Source organism: Corvus moneduloides, chromosome 1 (assembly GCF_009650955.1).
Source record: "Corvus moneduloides isolate bCorMon1 chromosome 1, bCorMon1.pri, whole genome shotgun sequence".
NCBI lineage: Eukaryota > Metazoa > Chordata > Aves > Passeriformes > Corvidae > Corvus > Corvus moneduloides.
The window spans coordinates 9,487,856-9,507,382 of record NC_045476.1 but is presented as its reverse complement, the minus strand read 5'-3'; the positions used below and the strand labels follow the sequence as shown (position 1 = coordinate 9,507,382).

Genomic DNA, 19,527 nt, shown 5'->3' with positions numbered 1-19,527 from the left:
TTCCCCTCCCATGCCTCCTTCCAAATACACAGACTCTAGAGTGTAAAATGTGTGTACTATATAGCTTGACATACATAACGAGTGTACAGTGTTATATTGGGTTTTTTTTGTTTATTTTTGGTGTTGGTTTTTTAGCAGGTTTGTTCTGTTTTGTTTTCTCATAGCTGTAGGATTCCCTTGTTCTGTGATTCCTGGCTTTTGACAGAGCATTTCATGTTTTCAGACTCAGAGGCTTATGATCTTGAAACAGGACAGTGAATAAATATGAGTGTGAGCTGCAAGTGGAGTAGGTCTTGGAATAAATTTGAACTGACCACTAGAGGGTCAGCTTCTTTTCAAATTTTTTGTAATCTTGTATTCTGTTTTCCAAGATCTTCTGGGAATTATCGGTGCTGTATTGATCAAGGCCAGAAATGTTCAGAGGATGATCTTGTCTCACTTTCTGATTAATTACCAACCTTAGAACACAGCTCAAACTGACCAGTGTTTCGAGTGGAGGAATTCTTCGTTTCAAGTTATATGATGTCCTTTCTCGTATTCTGCTCTGGTCTTCCACTTTCTTTTCTGCATAATTCAGATACAAAAATAACAGGATTTTTAGCTAATTAAGCACAGTTTTGAGTCCCAAGGAGTGCTGATACTTGCTTTTCATCAATGCATAAAAAATGTATTAGGTTTGTACATTTTTATTTGTATAATTCTACTTACCAAATAAGTTCCTTTGTTCTTAACAGAGAAAAGGCTTATTTATCTGATGTTCATAATTTCATGGTTTCAAACTCTTTCTGCCAGTTACTTTAAAAATAGTTTTTTACAGTAATGAAAAATGAGTTGTTGCTGTGAAATCTCTAGCCATGTTTATTTCTTAGTTGTAGATCTTTATACAAACTTATTGACTCTATAAAGTTATAAAATATTATATTTATTAGATCAATTTTACTATTTTTGAGACTTTTCAGTAAAATATAGGGTCAATTAATATGTTTAGTTTTATCATTTCCATAGTATGAAAACACTGATGTTACATAATTATTAAATGAGACAACCCCTTACTACTTCTTGAATGTTTTGGGCCTGTTTTTTTTTTTTTCTTAGATGCTGAGTTATTTTCATAAGCAAAGTAAAGTTCGTCAAGGAGTTGAAGAAATGCTCTATAGATTGTATCAACCCATCCTCTGGAGAGCACTGAAGGTAATTATCCTTTTCAGAAAATAGGACTGTCTTCCTCCAGCTATTGAATTTTGGGTCCCTTCCACATCTTCTGTTTTTATTATTTGCTTTTAAAATGAAATAGCTACAAAACCCAAAATGAATGTTTGACATCACAGATGTAGCTGAGTAACTTTGCAAGTTGTAATTAGGCATAGCATGCACAATAATATTTCTAATTTTTTAATATAATTTATTGGTAAAATCCAGTTTTGTTTACAGGTACCTAGAGTGCTTTCCAGGATTGCACTTGGTATTCTTACCTTCTCAATTTGAAAATTCTGTGTAATCTTGTATTTTGTTTTCCAAGATCTTTAGGGAATTATCAGTGTTTTATTGATCAAAGCCAGAAATGTTCAGAGGATATTTTAGTTTCACCTTTTGATTAATTACCAGCCTTAGAATACAGCTCAATGAATTTATTAGAGTTTTAATTTAGAAAAACTTTTATTCTAGTTTGATTGTATGTACAGACATTCATGGTATGGATGTGCACTCAGAATGAAATTTCTTACTTCTTTTCTGGTGTGTGTGTGTATGTCCTCCTATGGATTGAATGCACAGACTAATGGCAACCTATTGCAGTTTGTCTACTCAGTTACATTCTGTGATTAAGATGAGCTAAGCTTCCTTCTTTGGTAACAGCTTTTATTTTGTCTGAGATTGTGAAATCCCTGTTTGTAAGAGTGTATACATACAGCCAAATGAAATTCTGGTAAACATATTTCATTTATTGGTCAGTCATACTGCATCTTCTCTAGCCATGAGAAAGGTATTTGAAATTCTCAAAGTTGAAAGTATTTACTATTAACTTAAAAAGTTCTTTACAATGGATTTTATGAGCTACAGGAAGGAGTTGAGAGCTGTTTGGTTTCAACAGAACCCTCTGGTAGAGGTGGGAAGATGAACAGTCATTGCTAACCCAGTATCTTGTTTGGCCTTATGTAAGGGTTGGATCCCATCTCTTTAGAATTAGTATAAGCAAGGAGCCTTCTGGATGAAACGTGCATGTCCTAGTGCAAGAGAAAAATAGCTACAAAGCATGGCTTCCTTTAATTTCTACACTTCTGTCTCTAAAAAGAATAGGGGTTTTAATTGATTTTTGGTTAGTTAACAAAATACAGTATTCCATTCTTAAGGGAGTTGCTGTCTGTCAGTGGAGGGTTGTAGTCACTTTCCAAGGCCCAGGACACAAATGTAGGACTAGAGTACTTTGGAGGAAGATTCTGTCAAACCTTATTAAATCTGCATACATTTATTTGGAGAAATATAACAGAAGATGTGTCTTGTGGGAAAAAAATGGTTAATGATTGATCTGCAGCAAGACAGTGGGAGAATTCCTGATTCCAGAAGTGGTTGAAGTTTTTAACAGCTGCTGTTCATGATTTTCACATCACTAATGGTTCCATTGCTAGAACAAATCATATAGTACTGCATGAATTATTTGGCATTTTGAACCAGTAGTTTTAAGATACTGAACTAAGAAGGGAAGCTTATAACTGTCCTTACTGTATGGATTCTACTCCAAAGCTTGAAATGTCACTTTAATTTTAGATAACCAGTTTGATGCTCCTATTTTAGCCATGTCCCTAATTTATTATAGTGAAGAACAAATCCTGTTCTAGAACACTGGTTATGAAACAGAAGGGACATACAAGGCCTGTTTACTCCTCCTTGCAGAAAGCAAAAATACTTCAGTTGTAAGAATACACCAAATTCCAGAACTGTTCATCCTGAAACCACTTGATTGCATCTCTGCAATCTTTAAACTGAGAATGCACATTTGTGATGCACAGTTCTCTGTTTCTTCTGAAATTGCTTGTTTTGCAAATACTTAGATTGCACAACTTCTTTTGGGGCTTTTACCAACACGTACTTTATAAGCCTTGATGCAACTTCTAAGTTTTTATAGTTATAAGCCCATATGTAACTCCATCTTTTTTCATGTTTTTATTATGAAAAGCAAGTGTCATGCAAACTTAAAAGAGATGTGTAGTGATTGGCTGTTAGTATAAGAAGATACATGGGTATAAAAATACGGATATTTAGAGCGAGGTAAGTAGTGATTAAGCTATTTCTTATCAAGCTGAAAAAGTCAAGAACCACTCCTCCAGGAATTCAAGCTGTTGAAGGAAGTGACTCCTTTAAAGTGGTGTGTTTGGTTGTCTTTTTAAATTTTTTTTTAACATCCCATACATTTAAACTAACATGTTCTGGGGAAGCAGTGTTTTAAATAGTTTGAAGTGAATTTCAGAACCTGTAAGACCAGATAAAATTTAAAAGAAAGCCATGAAAATTAACTGAAGAAAAAGTTAAAATATTGTTTAAAAAGGTTCTGAAAGTTCCTCAGAATAGTACAAGCGTAATGGTAAAGAAATATTAGTCATTTAAATAACTGCAGGCTCTGGCCTGGAAAAATCAGTGTGGATTAAAACAGGCCATGAATTTAAAGTCTTAGGTTCTACCTCTGTGAAGACGTTGTATGAGCCTGAATATGCAAATACATTTGGGATAAATTCCAGTTAATTAAAGGCAGGAATTTGAACTGTGGGTACTCAGTTCAGAATTAAAAGTGAGTTTAATGGAATTCAGTGTAATGTACTTAAAAAGTTATGGAAATTAACTTTCTGGAATGGCTATGGTAGACAAGGTCTAGGTTATTGCACAAAACTACATTTGAATTAATTTTCACATGCAATGTTAGTGCAGAAGAGCTATTTCACCCTGAATTCACATATCATCTTGTTACGTGTTAATTCTTGATATAGACAAGCTCAAAGTTGAAGGATTTTCTCAGCTTCGTAGCTTAGAATTAAGAATTATGATCTTCTCACCTTTGAACTGTTTGCATGATCCGTGATAAGCAAAGGAAAACACAAATCCCTAACTAACGACTGTATGTATGGGCTTTATTTGCTTTTGTAGTATTCAGTTTAGAATTCCTATTAATTTTGTTGACTTGAAGAATATGGAATGTTTTGGTTCTACTCCACCATATCAGGATTGGTCAAGAAGAGAAACCCAAAACAGATTGTAAATGAAGTAATTGTTGCTCATTTCTTTTGTGTTTTTCTGGTTTTATTTGTCATTAGTTTATTCAAGTCTAAATATTACATGGTTATTGCCGTGTTTCTTTTCCCTGCCTTTGATTTCAATGTGCTTTATGACAAGGGAAGAACAAAATGAGATTATTAGAATAATCAAGAGATTCCCCGACTGCGGGAGCTTTGGTGGGGGTCGGACGGTCGGGACGGACGGAGACAAGAGATCTCTGAAGTCAGATCTTGGAACATGCGGTTTATTGCAAAGGGCGTGGGTACAGGGGCACTGCTTAGAGCTGCCAGCCGCAGCTCGGAGCAGGCCCAAGAGAGCAAGAGAGTAAGCGAGTAAGTAAAGAGAGAGAGAGAGAGTGGAGTGGAGTGAGAGAGAGAGTGGAATAAGAGTGTGTGAAGTCCTGGTTACAATACAATAAATCATCTTCTGTACTGAATATTCTAATTGTCACTAACCAATCTAATACAAGATACAAATCCTATAGCATTTACATACAGCCTATAAGAGTTCTTATATTACCATAAAGTGTTACATCTTAACTTCTAAAAACTACTCTTTGGACCCCTTCTGCTGAGCTAGTAGGGTCTGCTCTGACCCTTGGACCTGCCTGCAAGCAGAGGGTATTGTTCAATCAAGAGGGGATTACCTTCAGTCGGCCATACCATTGTTTTCTAGTTGTTCAGTAACTAAGACTTGGTATTTCAAAAGTGGCTTTCATTTCGATGTTGCCTGTAGTTTTCATATTCCCAAAATCTTTTGTCAGGCAATCATATTTATAAGGCTTTCCTGTTTCATCTTCCCCAACACCCGACCTTGTCTCATCTTGCTGTTAAAATTAGGCCTACTTTGCTAGTTGTATTGAGAGAGGTTTTTTTTCATTGGACCCAAAATCTGGACAAAATTCTTCCTTCTCTTCTTTCCAGGAGAAGTCAGCAGAGGCTCTGAATCACTGCACTGCTTTGATAAATGCAGTTTGGTGGTTAGATTTCAGCTTTCTCCTTGTGATGCTGTTCCGGTTTGGCCAAATTTAGAAATCCTCTGAGAGAAGGCAGGCTACAACCACCCCTCCCCCACCAGGTTCGGGAAAAAATACATTTTCCTTGAAGGAAAGTGAAAGAGATAAAAACTATTTATTTAACAAACACACAGGAAAAGGATAATAATGCTAAATGATAAAACCTCCCGCTCTGCTGAGAGAAACCTGGGGGAAAATTCAGAGTCCTTCTGTAGATCTCTCTCTCCCCCTCCTTGGAGCTGGGACGGGGTGGTGGGCCCACCTCCAGGGCCAAGGCCTCAGTGGAAAGTCCTCCCAATGTATTCTGATGTTGAAACAGTCCAGCAGAGAGAAAAGGAAAAAAATGAAGTCCCAGGAAAACAAAAGTTCAACTCTCTGGAGGAAAAGGAGCTGAGGAAAAAAAAACTGCTGGCTGGAAAGAAAAGCAATCCGGGTGCTTCCCTTCCCTCTCACTCTCCTGCCGCAGCTGAAAAAAAGTCTCTGTCTCTGTGTGACCTTGAACAAACTGCAAACTGCTTTGAAACAGTTTTGCTCAGGTTTTCCTCCCCCTTCTCAGGCTCAGTTTAAAGGCATAGAAAGGCACAAAAATTAATTTCTGGGCATAGGGCAGTGATATGGGATACACATCGTAAAGTCACCCCAAGACAGATGCCTTGAATTTCTTCATCTTTTTATTGCCTGCTCTCTTTTTCTGTCCTTCAAGAGTTCACTGGGTCAATTATCTTTCACTGAATGAATGTCTAATTATTCACCTTTTTTTTTTTTTTTTTTTTTTTTTTTTTTGCATTTGGGGTTCTACAACCAGTAAAATACGTAGTGGAGTACATAGAAAACTTGAATGTGGTAAAATCTCTGAGGGTTGAGAGGCTTCACATAGATTTTTGATGAGTTGCCTGGACCTCAGAACATGGTGCTATTACTTATGTGCAGAGATGCAGAAATGAGTATGTTTTTGCTGGATAAGTTACTCTCCAGGCTTTCTGGTACTTAGTTACTAAATACTATTTTCTTGAAGCAATAGGCTTGAGCTTTTCAATTAAATCACCCGTCTCTTGACAAGCAAGTTAATTAATTCAATCTGATTGAATTCAAGAGTCTTCTGTCCTGAAGAGGAGCTTTAAGGGCACCAACAGAAATCCCAGCTGCCTTTAATTTATTCAGCATTACAGAAAGCAGGAGAACTCTGACTGTGATTCCTCAGGGCCATTGAAGCTGATATGCTTTGAAAGCTGATTGTAACAATAACTCAGGTTTTACTGAATGGGCAGAAATATAAGGTAAAACATTAAAACTCGTATGTGACTTTAGGTTCTTCTATCCATTTATAAATTCATCTTTTCCATCTACTTAATTAAAAACACTTAACTTGTTAAAATTTTTGGAGAACAGTGTTTGACAGGATACACACCTTTGGATATTAACAGTCTGTCCTTATAGAAAAAATATTTTTCCTCCATTGTAACAGGCCCAAAACTCAGAAGTTCGAGCAAATGCAGCATTTTTGTTCATTGATGCTTTTCCTGTTCGTGATCCCAGTTTTAAGGTTGAAGAGATGGACAATGAAATTCAGAAACAGTTTGAAGAACTTTTTGTAAGTTTTAATGAAACTGAAATGTTAAAAATGAAACTTTTATCAAAGCTAACTCAAAAAATAAGATTAAATGTTGATGCAATTAAAATTTATAGAACTTCTGGATAGTATTTGTAGGGAAATAGAGTTCTGTGGTGCAGAAAATACAAAAATAAACTAATATTTTAAATTTCTGTAGTATGTTTTCTGCAGATGCTATCTACCACTTTAAACTCTCAAAAGAAAATATTTTGGTTTGTAACTCATTAATCTGTGAATGAGAGATGCCTTTGAAAGATTGAACACATGAATAATGGATCTTGATCCTTATTTAACCTTGGACTGGGGGAGAGAGCTTCATAGTTACTATGGAAGCATTCAATGAAAGTTCAGTACTGTGTTACTAAATGCTTCTGAAATTAAGTATAATGGAGATAACCTAAAAATCTCCTTACCAGTCTAGATGGGTGAGAATGGACATAGTGTTTTCATTAAGAAAATCTTTGGGGATTCTTGAGTAAACATCAGATAATTGAATGAATTTCAGAGTTTATTTGTCATTTCCTAGGAACAGTGATCAGTGTAGACTCATATAAGTAAAAGTCTAAATATTCTTAATTAAGTCACAAATGCAAGACTTGATTTATTTAAAAAAAAAATTCAAAAGCCCAATTAAAAAAGTTGGTCAATAGTTATCTTAATTTTGCTTCTGATTTAAATTTCCTTGGTTTCTTTATCATAAAATGCCTTGAGGGACTATTAATATTACAGTTCTTTTATTGTATGACAATTTTCATAATTACTAAAAGGTATTCAATTTTGTTTATTTAAAAAAAAAATTCAAAAGCCCAATTTAAAAAGTTGGTCAATAGTTATCTTAATTTTGCTTCTGATTTAAATTTCCTTGGTTTCTTTATTATAAAATGCCTTGAGGGACTATTAATATTACAGTTCTTTTATTGTATGACAATTTTCATAATTACTAAAAGGAATGCGTTTTGTTTATGATAGGCTCATGTCAAACAGCAGTAGAGCTACAATAATCCATATGCTCACAGTATTCTTCTGTTTGTTTTAGAGTCTCTTAGAAGATCCTCATCCAGTTGTCCGCTCTACAGGGATACTTGGAGTTACTCAGATAACATCCAAATACTGGGAGATGATTCCTCCGACAATTCTTGCTGATCTTTTAAAAAAGATAACTGGAGAGCTGGCATGTGATATAACATCTGCTGATGTTCGATGCTGTGTTTTTAAAGTAAATGTTTTTCTAAATTTAAAATCATGATTGTCATTTTTATATTTTATTTGATGTACAGGTTTCTAGTATAGGCCACTTTAAATCAAGGAGATTACTTGTTCTACTAAACGTCTTAGGCAGTAAAATTCCTAATACATGAAAGTCTTGCACATTTCATAAAAGCCATGTTTGAAATACAAAAATGCCTTTTAAAATAGTAACTGATTTGCTTTCTGACTCAACCATTTTGAATTTCCAGTTGTACACACACAGTTTGGACCTGATAATTTAGGTTTTTTAGCTATTAGAAATGATGGTTAGGCTTGAAAATATAAATAGACAGGTTCCAGGATGTTCCTATGTCACTGGCTTTAACGCACCCCAAGACATGCACAATTAGGATTTTGTACTCCACTTTGTGTGTCTGAGGTTTGGATGGTTGGATGGATGTAATTCCACAGTTTGTCTGGGGATGCCTCCTCCTCCTCTGCATTGCTCAGTATGTTAGAATTAGTTCATCTACATCTTTCTGGCATGTGAGAAATAACTGATAGCTCGGACAGAAAAATGAACTCCCTAAGCAGCATTTTCACTTGAAGATTTTGTGTCTGTGTCAGTTCAACCTTAAATTGAAGCTGTCGTCCTGTTAATCTTCACTTGCTCCACTACTGCTTCATGGGGGAGCTATACTGGATAAGCAGAAAGTGCTGATTTAAAAACAAATTGGTAACAAATAGATGTGTTTTTAATTTGAAATCAGTGTATTTTAGAGAGCTGATACTATACAGTGTGCCCTCAGGTAGAGGGCAAGACCATGGTCTCCGTGTAGATCTGATTCAGCTGAAGTGAGTTCACTGAGCACAATTCACTGTAAATTTGAAATAATCAAAGCAGTTTTTACTGAAGTATTACAAGAAAAATAAGCATTCACAGTATCTGTCCCTGCTTTATTTAACCTGAGAAATGTCGTGGTCCTCTTCAACAATTTTTAGCTAACTATTTTTCAGCTCTTTCTGTATTTGGTTTTGGTTTTTTTAGTGCCTACCAATAATTTTGGAGAACAAGCTAAGTCACCCACTGCTGGAACATCTCCTGCCTGCAACCAAACACAGTCTTCATGACAATTCCGAGAAAGTGCGGGTGGCTTTTGTGGATATGCTGCTGAAAGTGAAGGCTACCAAGGCTGCTAAGGTAGGACAAGTGATGCTTGATAAGTAGCAAGGAGACAAAATCAAGGCATTTATTTAAAAAAAAAAAAAAGTACATTTTGAGACTGCTGTGGTGTTCCTAAAAGGAAAGAAATACCTGCTTTGCTGTAGTGATACTCTTAGATTTGTGGTATCTTGAGTACTCTGTGGGCCCTTGTTCTCTCTGTGGATGTGTGGGGCAGAGCAGTGGTACAACCGCACTTCCCTTGGCTGCCCAGCTCAGGGCAGGACTCTTCTAAATGCTTAACACCTTTCCCCAGTAGCTTTTTTGCTTTGATTCTCCTGTTTTTGTAATGTCTGTATTTTGTGGGCACATCCCTCGGGATTTTGGTGTCTTTTTATAGTAATTTTGAATGCATTTTATGTTCTGCTGTGGAGTCTTATTTAGGGTGATACTTTCCAGCCACAAGCATTACATTATAGCACCTTTGAGCTCTTATTCCACTCTCTACTGTTAATAGTTTCTTAATTTCAATTTTATATTTTAATTTAGCTGTGTTTTTGTCCTTGCTAAGCCCAATAAAGACGTAAAACTATTAGAAAGCATCCAAAGGAAAGCTGTGAAGAAGATGAAGGGTCTAGGGGGGGAAGCCATACAAGGAGTGGCTGAGGTCACTTGGTTTGTGAATTATTCTGAATTCGCTGCCATTAAAGACAGAGAAGAAAGATAATTCTCAGTGTCAGGGATTTTTGGTGGGAAGGAAGGATCAGGTTTACATAAAGAAAAAAAAATCGTAGTAAGTGTTAGATGTTTTTCAGTAACTTCCTATTGATTTAAAAACTGTAATATGTATCTCTGCTAAGTCCTGGGATCACTTCAAACTTACTGTTTATGGCAGTTCTAATAGGGGCGTCCATAGTTTGAATTTGCAGGGTAATGAACTGCTGCAAATATTGCTACTCAAGAGTCAAATAGGTTTCTTGAAATGAAATTGAAAAATTGAATTGAAAAATACTTTCTTTTTGATTTTTTGTTTTAATTTGAAATTGTCCAGCATAATTAATTCAGAATCTTCTCAGAGAAATTACAAATGTAGTGTTACTGCTGGCATAACATCTGTGTAGTCTTTCTGAATTTCATAGCCTTTGACTTCTGTGTTACAAATAAACTAGAGCTCGGCTAAGAATGGGATGCATTCAGTATTTAGTAATGTAGGGCTTGGGATGGTTTTGGAAAGGGTGTTGATCTATACAGGTTTTTAAGGTGTATACAATACTTGAAAGTAGTTTGGTCCTACTTTGTCCTGTAAGGAGAATATGAAACATGGCACATAATGAAAAATAATTGTATTTTATTGTGATATCCTTGTAGAGTTCTTCCCTGTATCTATGGAATTGCATTAGTATTGCATACGTATTGAACTGAAATTGCTTGAACCACGATTTTGCCAGTGAGTCAGAGATATGAGGAAATTTAGAAAACCAGAAACATCAGAACAGCAAAATAACATTATTGCAGCAGAATGTGACCTCCAGTACATGTTGGTGTTCAGTAAATATAAAAAATGCTCATGTTTTTCTGGTAAATGCTCCTTATACTTGTTTAGATCATTGACATGGAAATCACTTGATGAAGGTGATGGTTTTTTCCTCTATTTAAAACTCCTTTTAATATCTTTTTCTCACTTTAAAAAGTTCTGGAATATCTGTCCCATGGAGCATCTTCTGTCTCGCCTTGAAGCCGATTCTCGGCCTGTGTCGCGGCGCATCGTGAACCTCCTGATGAACTCCTTCTTCCCCATTAACCAGCCTGAGGATGTGTGGTGTGAGCGCTGTGTCGCTCTGATCCAGATGAATCCAGCAGCAGCCAGGAAGTTCTATCAATACGCTTATGAATTTACTGCCCCCACCAATATAGGTAAAGTGCAAAACCTTGTGAGTTTGTGGAATTACTGATACCACACCATGTAAATGATTTTCTTTCTTTTTCCTGTAACAGTGGTACATTTTTGCTAGATTTTTTGGTCTTAGTATAATACTAGTTCGTAGTTTCTGAAATTCAGGACACCAGCAATAAGCACTGCTGGCAAAGTCATCATCTTCTTCAACAATGAGGAGATCAAAGCTTTTCATTTCTGCTCTTAGATGCTGTACTGTACACTCCAGCCAGTGGTGGTACCTGGTCCCTCTGTTCCCCTTTCTCCCCACACATACCTTAAAACTATCTCAGTTGATACCTATTTCTTATGTAGAAATAGGGTAGCAAAATACCCTGGTGCCTTAAGTGATTTGAGAACTTCATGTGAAAGATTCTACAGAAACTGAAAAAATGTTCACATCGGATAATCTGGTTATGTGGGATTTATGGATCAATATTTTCAAGTTGCTCAGAGAAAATCTAAAAAGTCCTCCTTCAGAAAGTTTCAGTGAAGAGGGCATGTACTGCCCAGAATGTCACTGCTTTTTGGAAAAGTGCTATTGAACCAAGTAAAATCAGGAAAATTTTTTTTCAGAGGAGTTCTGATAAAACCCAAGTAATCAGCATGGAGTGACTTGGTTGAAATGCCCAAACCGTTGCCTCCCAGCTGATCACCTTGATAAGGTAGTTATGAAATCACAGTTATGGAATCACCTTGTACTTCCACCAGAGTGGGCATAACCCTTTCACCTTTTCTGGAGCTGAGTTCCTTGTTCAGGAGTGCAATGGTTGGGCTATGACATCTTTTCCAAAGAATGGAAATTGACATAGAAGGAAATGGGAGTTGACATAGGAGGGAATGTGTTCTTGAATGTGGTTCATTAAGTTAACAGTTCAGCCAGATTAAATGTAGGAGTTCTAGGAGCTTACTCTGATTCTGATTTGATAAGGTGGTGGTTTTTTTGGGGTTTTTTTTAGTATAGTGTTTTAACAATAAAATTACAGAACCTGATGTAATGTTGCCATTTCTTCTTCAGACTTGAGGATATAAAATATGTTCATGTTTTTTCCATTTCCTTTACAAGAAATTTTTCTCCTTTCTTTCCTAGCTCTTTCTGGTTCTGTTGCCTACTTTTTCATACTGGCTTTCCAGCATTATAATTAGAAGCATTTATTAGCATAATTCTTAGCAAATAGTAAATGTCTAATTTATTTCTCTTCTGTTTAAACGTAGCTAAATTGATGCTCACTATTCGGCGCTGCTTGAATGCCTGCATCCAGAAAGCAAGGAAGGAGAGTCTTCATGATAGTGGGAATGATGATGATGATGAAGATGGAAGTGAAAAGGAGAACAAAAGTGTAAGAAAGTCCACTTTATGCTAAATTCTGGTAACTTCTTTTCAGTGGTGCTTGAGACATAGGCAGTGAATGATATGACACAAGTCTAAAGGAAAGCCCTTGGGCATCTGTGGTACTGCAAGGGGGGGAACTGCCATTATTGGGTTTTCATGTCTTGTGATAGCAGAAATTTGGTCAAGTAGCTAGAATAAGATAGAAGGAATATGAAGCATATTTTAAATTAATACTTGCCTAATTCCAGTACTGATTATAAAGTGGTTTGGTTTTGCAGTTAAATTATTTTTTAAATTACCATTGTAGGATATGTGAAGTTAGAGAGAGAGCAAGACTGAATTGTGGAGTTCATGGTCTACAGCAACCACAATGCCTTTGTAAAGTGACTAGAAGGATTTTCAGTGGTTTTTTAAGCCTTATTTTAACTTAAATTTCTATTTGAAAAGGGTAATATCATCTAAGTGTTTGTATTTCAGGTGTTGGATAATGTGCTGTCAGTAAATGATGTGGCCACCATGGCAAGTTTGTTGGAGATCATTGTAATACTCTGGAGAAGTATCTACAGAGCACTAGATCACAATGAAGATGCCAAAGATTATGCTATCAGGAAGTTTGCTTCTGTACTTCCTGAATATTTTAAAGTATTTCAGGTAAAGAAAGCCTAGATTTTCCTGTATTTTCTTCAGATGCTTTCATGTTTTATGTCTTTTATCTATTTTTATGGCATTAAGTATTCTTTTTCATTGTTGCTATAAACCACAAACAACAGCAAGTTTCTTGGAATCCCACAAATGGATAGAAACTATTCTCCAGCTGCAGTGTCTGACAAATGAACCATTATCTAAATAGTCAGCTCAGAAATACTGATGCAATAAATTGCTCTCTTGTAAGGTTTTTCTAGGGTTTTATTCTTTTGAATGTTTTGGAACTTTGGGAAAACAGTAAATGCAAATGTGCTGTTGTAGAATAAATACTCAGTGTCCATTAGAGTCCATATGTTTTTCTACCCACTGTCGCCCAGACTCTTCCACCAGCTCCACTTCTTATGATTCAGCTACAACCGAAGCAGCTGAGGCTCCTTTTTCACTGAATATGAGGTGGCAGAGTGCACTTGCAGCCCAGAAAGCCAAATGTGTCCTGCTGACCTGCTGGAGTGAGTCCAAAGGATGGCCACCAAGCTGATTAGAGGGATGGAGCACCTCTCCTAAAGGGGAAGGCTAAAAGAATTGGGATTGTTCAGCCCGGAAAGAGAAGGCTTTGGGGTTACCTAATTGCAGCCTTCCAGTCCCTGAAGGGAGCCTGCAAGAAAGACAGAGAGGGACTTTTTACAAGAGCACGTGGTGACAGGACAAGGGGGAATGGATTAAAACTAAAATAAAGTATATTTAGATTAAATATTAGGAAGAAATTCTTTATTGTGAGGGTGGTGAGACACTGGCACAGGTTGTCCAGAGAAGCTGTGGATGCCCCATCCCTGGCAGTGTTCAACACCAGGTTAGATGGGGCTTGGAACAACCTGGTCTAGTGCAAGGTGTCCCTGTCCTTGGCAGGGTGATGGGAATAAGATCGTCTCTAAGGTCCCTTCCAACCCAAACCATTCTGTGATTCTGAGGTTTCTGCTAATTTGAATCTACTCTCCAATGATCTGATGATGCTCTTACTTATTGCTTTGGTTTGATACAGGCAATTAATTAAATTAATTAAAATCAGTCATTTTCAAATTGTCAGTCTCTTTGCTGTAATTGTTTTAGTGTTATTCTTGAGGAGGATGCCATCATCAGAGTGGCCAATAGTGGCTGCTGCACCCAGAGTGCATTTGGAAGGATTATTTACTGGATGTCTTTTTCTTAGTTGATGGCTTTTATGCTGAAGCACCGTGAATTATGGTGGCTGTTCCACTGCAACTTTGCTTTAGATAATCAGGGAGTGAAAAGCAGTTCATTGCTCTGTAATATTCTGCAGCACAGATACACCAAATGGTCTCTACCCTGAAAGCATTTGGAAGTTGTCAAAGGCATTCCAAATCTATTTTGGTAGAGGATGTAGCATCCCTTCTGAAAGGGTCTGGTGAACAGACAAGATCCAGCTTTAGCAAGCAACCTCTTTGACTTTGATATTCTTATAGCGAGTAAGCAGCTTGGATTTAAAAGGAACTGTCATCAGAGGCTTAGTTCCTAAAAGGCTACAAACATACAGAAGCAGCCTGTCTCTTTCCTAAAAAAGCTACAAATATATTTTAAATGTTCCTTTAAAAATATGAGCTTTAAAAAAGGTTTTAGATCTTGGAATTGCTAAGTAGGTGATAATTTCATTTCGCTATTTTCATGAAGCTTGGACATAGAAATAAATGATTTTTGAAGAGTTCTTAACATAGGTTGGTTTCTATATAACCTGAGTGAGATTGTTGTGGCCTAGACCATGTATTATGACATATTGTAATGAATAATAGTCCATTAAAGATTACCATTGTTACATAAGAACCCTTTTCTTTAGAGTCCTTTAATAAGTTTGTGATGTGAATGAATATTCATTTAAGGCACTGGTTACTTGAGAGGAATTTGATGGTGTCGTGGTTGTGCAATTAAACATTAGTCACTACTGGGAAAAAAAGTAAGGTAGAGCTGTTATTTCTTTTGCAATGATTATTAACCTAATGGAGTCATAACTATTCATGGTAGTTATTCTGGCAGTTTGTCAGAAAGCTGAAGGATACAATAATCAATAATTGACCTCCAAGAATGGGAATCAGACATTTCAGATTGCAAGCCACATATTGTTTTGAGCTCCTTTCAGTTCCATTTGTAGTGAAAAAGGCAAATCCTTAATCTGAGAAAATTTAATCATACTTCTTCAGTACTACTCTTTGGTTTTGCTTGCATGTGTGTGCCTGTACATTTATGTCATAGAATGTAATTCTTTTATCCTAGGATGAGCGGTGCATGACTCCATTGGTTATTCTGGCATCCTTTATGCCCCCTGCTGCTATTCCTACGTTCAGGTACTGTTTTGAAATCCAAACTGTGAATGACAAGAAATTTCTTGTTGGCTATATTTGTTAATTTTTGACAACTTGATGTATTAAATGCCCATTTGGATAAATTAAGCCAATACTGTGTTAAGTTAGTAAAATTTGTGATGTTCACGTCTGTCTAAGCCATTGGTAAATCCTTTGTTTGTATTGTACTAATTGTTTTTCTTTGGATTTTTCTGCACTTACGGATGTAAAGTTAATACATCTTGTTGTCTGTTTTCTTTTAAGTTGTGGTGTGATTTCCAAACTCAGAAATATCGACAGTGGAGCTGACAAAAGCAAATATTCTATCCTGATCGACTGCCTGTGTCGCTGGGGTCAAGTGGGGCACGTTATGGAATTAGCCTGTGATTGGCTGTCTGACACACTCACCCCAACAAAGGTGTGTATATGCATACAACAGGGAATTAAGGAATTGCCAGATTGCATTAAGGCATCATGCTTTTTTTTAATAGAATAGGACTTTTTAATGCTATATTATTCTGCTTTGAAATTGGTTCTAAAGTCAGATACTAACAGAGTTGTACTGTTTTTTTGCTTCCTTCTTATTTAGAATACTAAAACATGTGAACGTCGAGTACGTATCCACGTAACACATGAATCAAAACCAGACTTAGCAGTTGATTACATTGAGTATTTATTGACTCATCCTGTCAATCGTGGTTGCCTCCTTTCTGTTCCTAAAAAGAAACTGAAGAAGCTTTTGAAAATCCTCGGTGCTGCAAAGGTAGTTTTCTCCATACCATAAACAGTGCTTATGAAATAAGTGCATAACCATATATTGATTGAGTCAAACTAAAGGCCTGCAAGAACAAATAAAAGAAGTTCATGATCCCGTCCCCCTTTGTAGAAAGGTTTTCCTTTTGATTTGTACTTCAAACAAATACTCTAAACTAGAAGTATAGTAGTTCAGAATTGTTTATAGATGGCAGATTTTAACCAACTTTTCCGTTTCAGGTGTCTCAAAATTTTTGTGATCTAGTGGTGAGTGTTTTTAAGGGACCTGACTTTCAGAATATACAAATAAGGAATAGTCTGAAAATCAGTTATGGCATTGCAAAATGGAAGTAATTGAAGTACGCTTGTTGCTTTTTTGGGGTTGGTGCTTTGCTGTTTTTATGGGTTTGGGGGGTTTTTTTAACCTTTTGCTCAAAGCTGTTGAGGAAAGAAACCTTTGAAAGGATTTTCTGAAAAATATAAATGTACACCTTGATATTTCAGAGGGTTCTTGGATCAGTTCTGAAAGGAGCAGATTCTGGTGGCTGGAATCAAGCAACTAGCCTAAGAGCTTTCAGCCTCTTTTGCAGGTTGAGTATTCATCTTCAGCACAAGGTATGGTTATAGCTTTCCAAAATAAGCTGGAGTTCCAGTTGACAGTATAAGGAAATTCCAAAACAACTGGAAAGGCATTTGGTAAACTTCCCTTTGTTTTTTTTTTCAGTTTTCTGAAGAAGGAGAAGATTACCTTTCACTTCTGAACGAGACAGGTGCTTGGATAGAAAGTCAAGTTGTACCTTTTATACTAGCAAGTGATCAAGAGGATGGTATATCAATACACAGTAATGTTTCTGAATTAATTATCCAGGTTAGAGGATTCTTATAAATCAAGCTGCTTTCAATGTGAAAAGCTGTATGTAGCAATGTGTATGCAAACAAACTGCAATGGCATTTGTCATCACTTAACAGTGTCCCTTACCCCTGATCTTGATTTGCCCTTCAAAGAAATCATTTGACAATATAATGTGGATGGAGTTTTAGCTAGTTTTGAATTGTTTTCTGTTGCATTCCTCTGACATACCATTTAACTCAAGGTGGATTTTAGCACTGAGCTTTCACCGGATTTTGGTGAAAGGGAAGATTTGGCTAACTGTAGTCATTGTCAGTGTCCTTGAACAACTCAGCTGACATATACACAGACTGATTCAAAGTTCTCTGCAAGTCTAGACTTCTGTTTAGTATGTAACATCTGTGTGTCTCTGTAGGGAAAAGCTCTTTCTGTTTGATGATTTTAATTTTGCTATTCAGGGCAGGTAGAGATGTCATATATTGCCTCAATAGATGTTAAGTATCAATGCCTTTGATCTGAGCCTGAGTAAAAAAGAGAGGATTTAGTGCCTTTTGAGAAACCATTTACTGTCAGAAGGGGCAATGGAAGCATTTGGAGGACTGGTTGGAATTTGTGCTTTTCAGCAGGTGTGAACTGAGTAACTCCAGTTAGATACACCGGCTCTTAGGGCACCTTGGCTAAGAGTTCATGGGTTTATTAAGTTTTACTGAATGGTTACTTTACTTTTACTGAATGGTTTCATATAATTTTGCACCTCTCTTCTAGGCCTACCTGACAGTATGTAAAGATGTCATAATGGTGGGCTTGGGAAATCTCACATTTCAAGCACACCTTTTAGAAATGGCTCTTCTGATTATGCAAACAGGTACCATATTTTGTACTAATAGCAACATCTGCATTTATACTTAACTGACTTTTCTTGTATTAGCAGTCTTAATCCCTGACTTTCAGGGATTGGAAGGAACACTGGATTCATACTTAAAATATTAATTGAACTGTGTGAAAATTGCAGCTAAGGGTGCTCAGAAACTAAATGTCTTGTCTACACTTGTAAACTATCACTATTTGTTGTATCTAAATTTCATTCTAAGCTTGTACCTGATGAATATTACAGCTTTTATATTATGGTATTTATCTCTTTCTCTAGAGAGAGGTGGCTTTTGTGCTCCAGTGTTACTGTGTGTTCTAAAAGAAATTATTGAAGCTTCTTTAACTCAGAATACTGAGACAGATGAAGTGACAAATCTTTTCCACAGTCTACAGAACGTCTTTCAGAAAATTTTAGAATGTGTGGCACATAGACTCAAGAAACAACAGGAAGAAGGGATTCAGGTATCATATTACAGTTTAAATTGCTACCTAATGTGTAGATGAATCCATAATTTTTATGCAAATGTGTTTTTTGAGGTTGTTACCGACTGTTTAAGGAGACACGTGATTAAATTTTCAGTTAAATTTTCTAAGTTTTCTTGTTACCAATTTTTTTTGTCCATTTTGGTCTCGTCATGACAGAAGAACCAGTAAATTGCAGAACATTCTGTTGCCAATGATCCTGGACTGTGCTAGTACTTCTAGGTTGTTAATCTTACCTGCAATTAGATGAACTTTCTCAATCCAGAGCAAAGGATTTGTTTATATATATAATGATCTTGGAGGGGGAAAAGTTTTCTTTATTATTTCTTTCTTTTAGCCTGAATGATATGAACTTCAAAATATGTATGATGTTCTAAAATTCTTGAAAATCTCACGTCTTCACAGAAAAGTTGACTGACTTGTTTTTTTTCAAGCAGATCCTAGATAGTAGTGAAATGGGTAGATCACTATGGGAAATTTGATGATCCACTTTTCAGGACTTCTGAAAAACACTGTTCTTTTTTGTAACAACCATTGCTTTGTTTGTTTCTCTCAAATTTGTGAGTAGACTTCCCAAACGTTGCTGATTCCCCCTCTGATCCCAAGTGACTAGAATACCTCAAAGGCTTTCAAGGTGTGGTCTGCATTTCTTCACAGAGAGGTTTGCTGATGTATTTCAGTTATTATACTCAAGCAATCTGAAAAAAAAGATGTGCTTCTCTTTTTGGTTTTAGTTGATTCACTCTATTCAGATGTCTCTTGGAGAATTCATCCATGCACTGCAGTGCTGGCATTCCTCGTTCCCAACAGTTCACCAGGGTGTACTCTCCATTCTCTTGGCTGCAATAGTAGCAGAGATAAATTGTGTGCTACAGAAGGTAAAGTTAATCCTGATTTTCTTGTTTCTATTTAACACTTTCTGCTTTTTAAATGTTATGTTGGAACGACAGAGCTTTATTCAGAAAATTGATCTTTGTACTGCAGATGAGGATTTTGTGTGTGTTATCATGGAACAAGCAGGAAATTTTATTTGCTATAATTTCATATTAGAGTTCATCTCTCAGATTTC

The 19,527-nt window shown here is 36.3% G+C and overlaps 1 protein-coding gene across 5 annotated transcripts in view; it reads left to right on the top strand.

Annotated features, from left to right (window-relative positions):
* The window catches only part of NCAPG2 (non-SMC condensin II complex subunit G2), a 47,363-nt gene that overhangs the window by 16,034 nt on the left and 11,802 nt on the right, over positions 1-19,527 (top strand). For all 5 annotated transcript variants that reach the window (XM_032099335.1, XM_032099327.1, XM_032099318.1 and 2 more), the window contains 15 exons: positions 1,096-1,191; positions 6,744-6,869; positions 7,927-8,106; positions 9,127-9,279; positions 10,932-11,154; positions 12,389-12,513; positions 12,984-13,157; positions 15,435-15,505; positions 15,767-15,920; positions 16,092-16,265; positions 16,760-16,870; positions 16,980-17,123; positions 17,871-17,970; positions 18,253-18,437; positions 19,193-19,336. In XM_032099335.1, the coding sequence (XP_031955226.1) occupies positions 1,096-1,191; positions 6,744-6,869; positions 7,927-8,106; positions 9,127-9,279; positions 10,932-11,154; positions 12,389-12,513; positions 12,984-13,157; positions 15,435-15,505; positions 15,767-15,920; positions 16,092-16,265; positions 16,760-16,870; positions 16,980-17,123; positions 17,871-17,970; positions 18,253-18,437; positions 19,193-19,336 (2,160 nt within the window). The remainder of the gene's footprint in view (positions 1-1,095; positions 1,192-6,743; positions 6,870-7,926; positions 8,107-9,126; positions 9,280-10,931; positions 11,155-12,388; positions 12,514-12,983; positions 13,158-15,434; positions 15,506-15,766; positions 15,921-16,091; positions 16,266-16,759; positions 16,871-16,979; positions 17,124-17,870; positions 17,971-18,252; positions 18,438-19,192; positions 19,337-19,527) is intronic.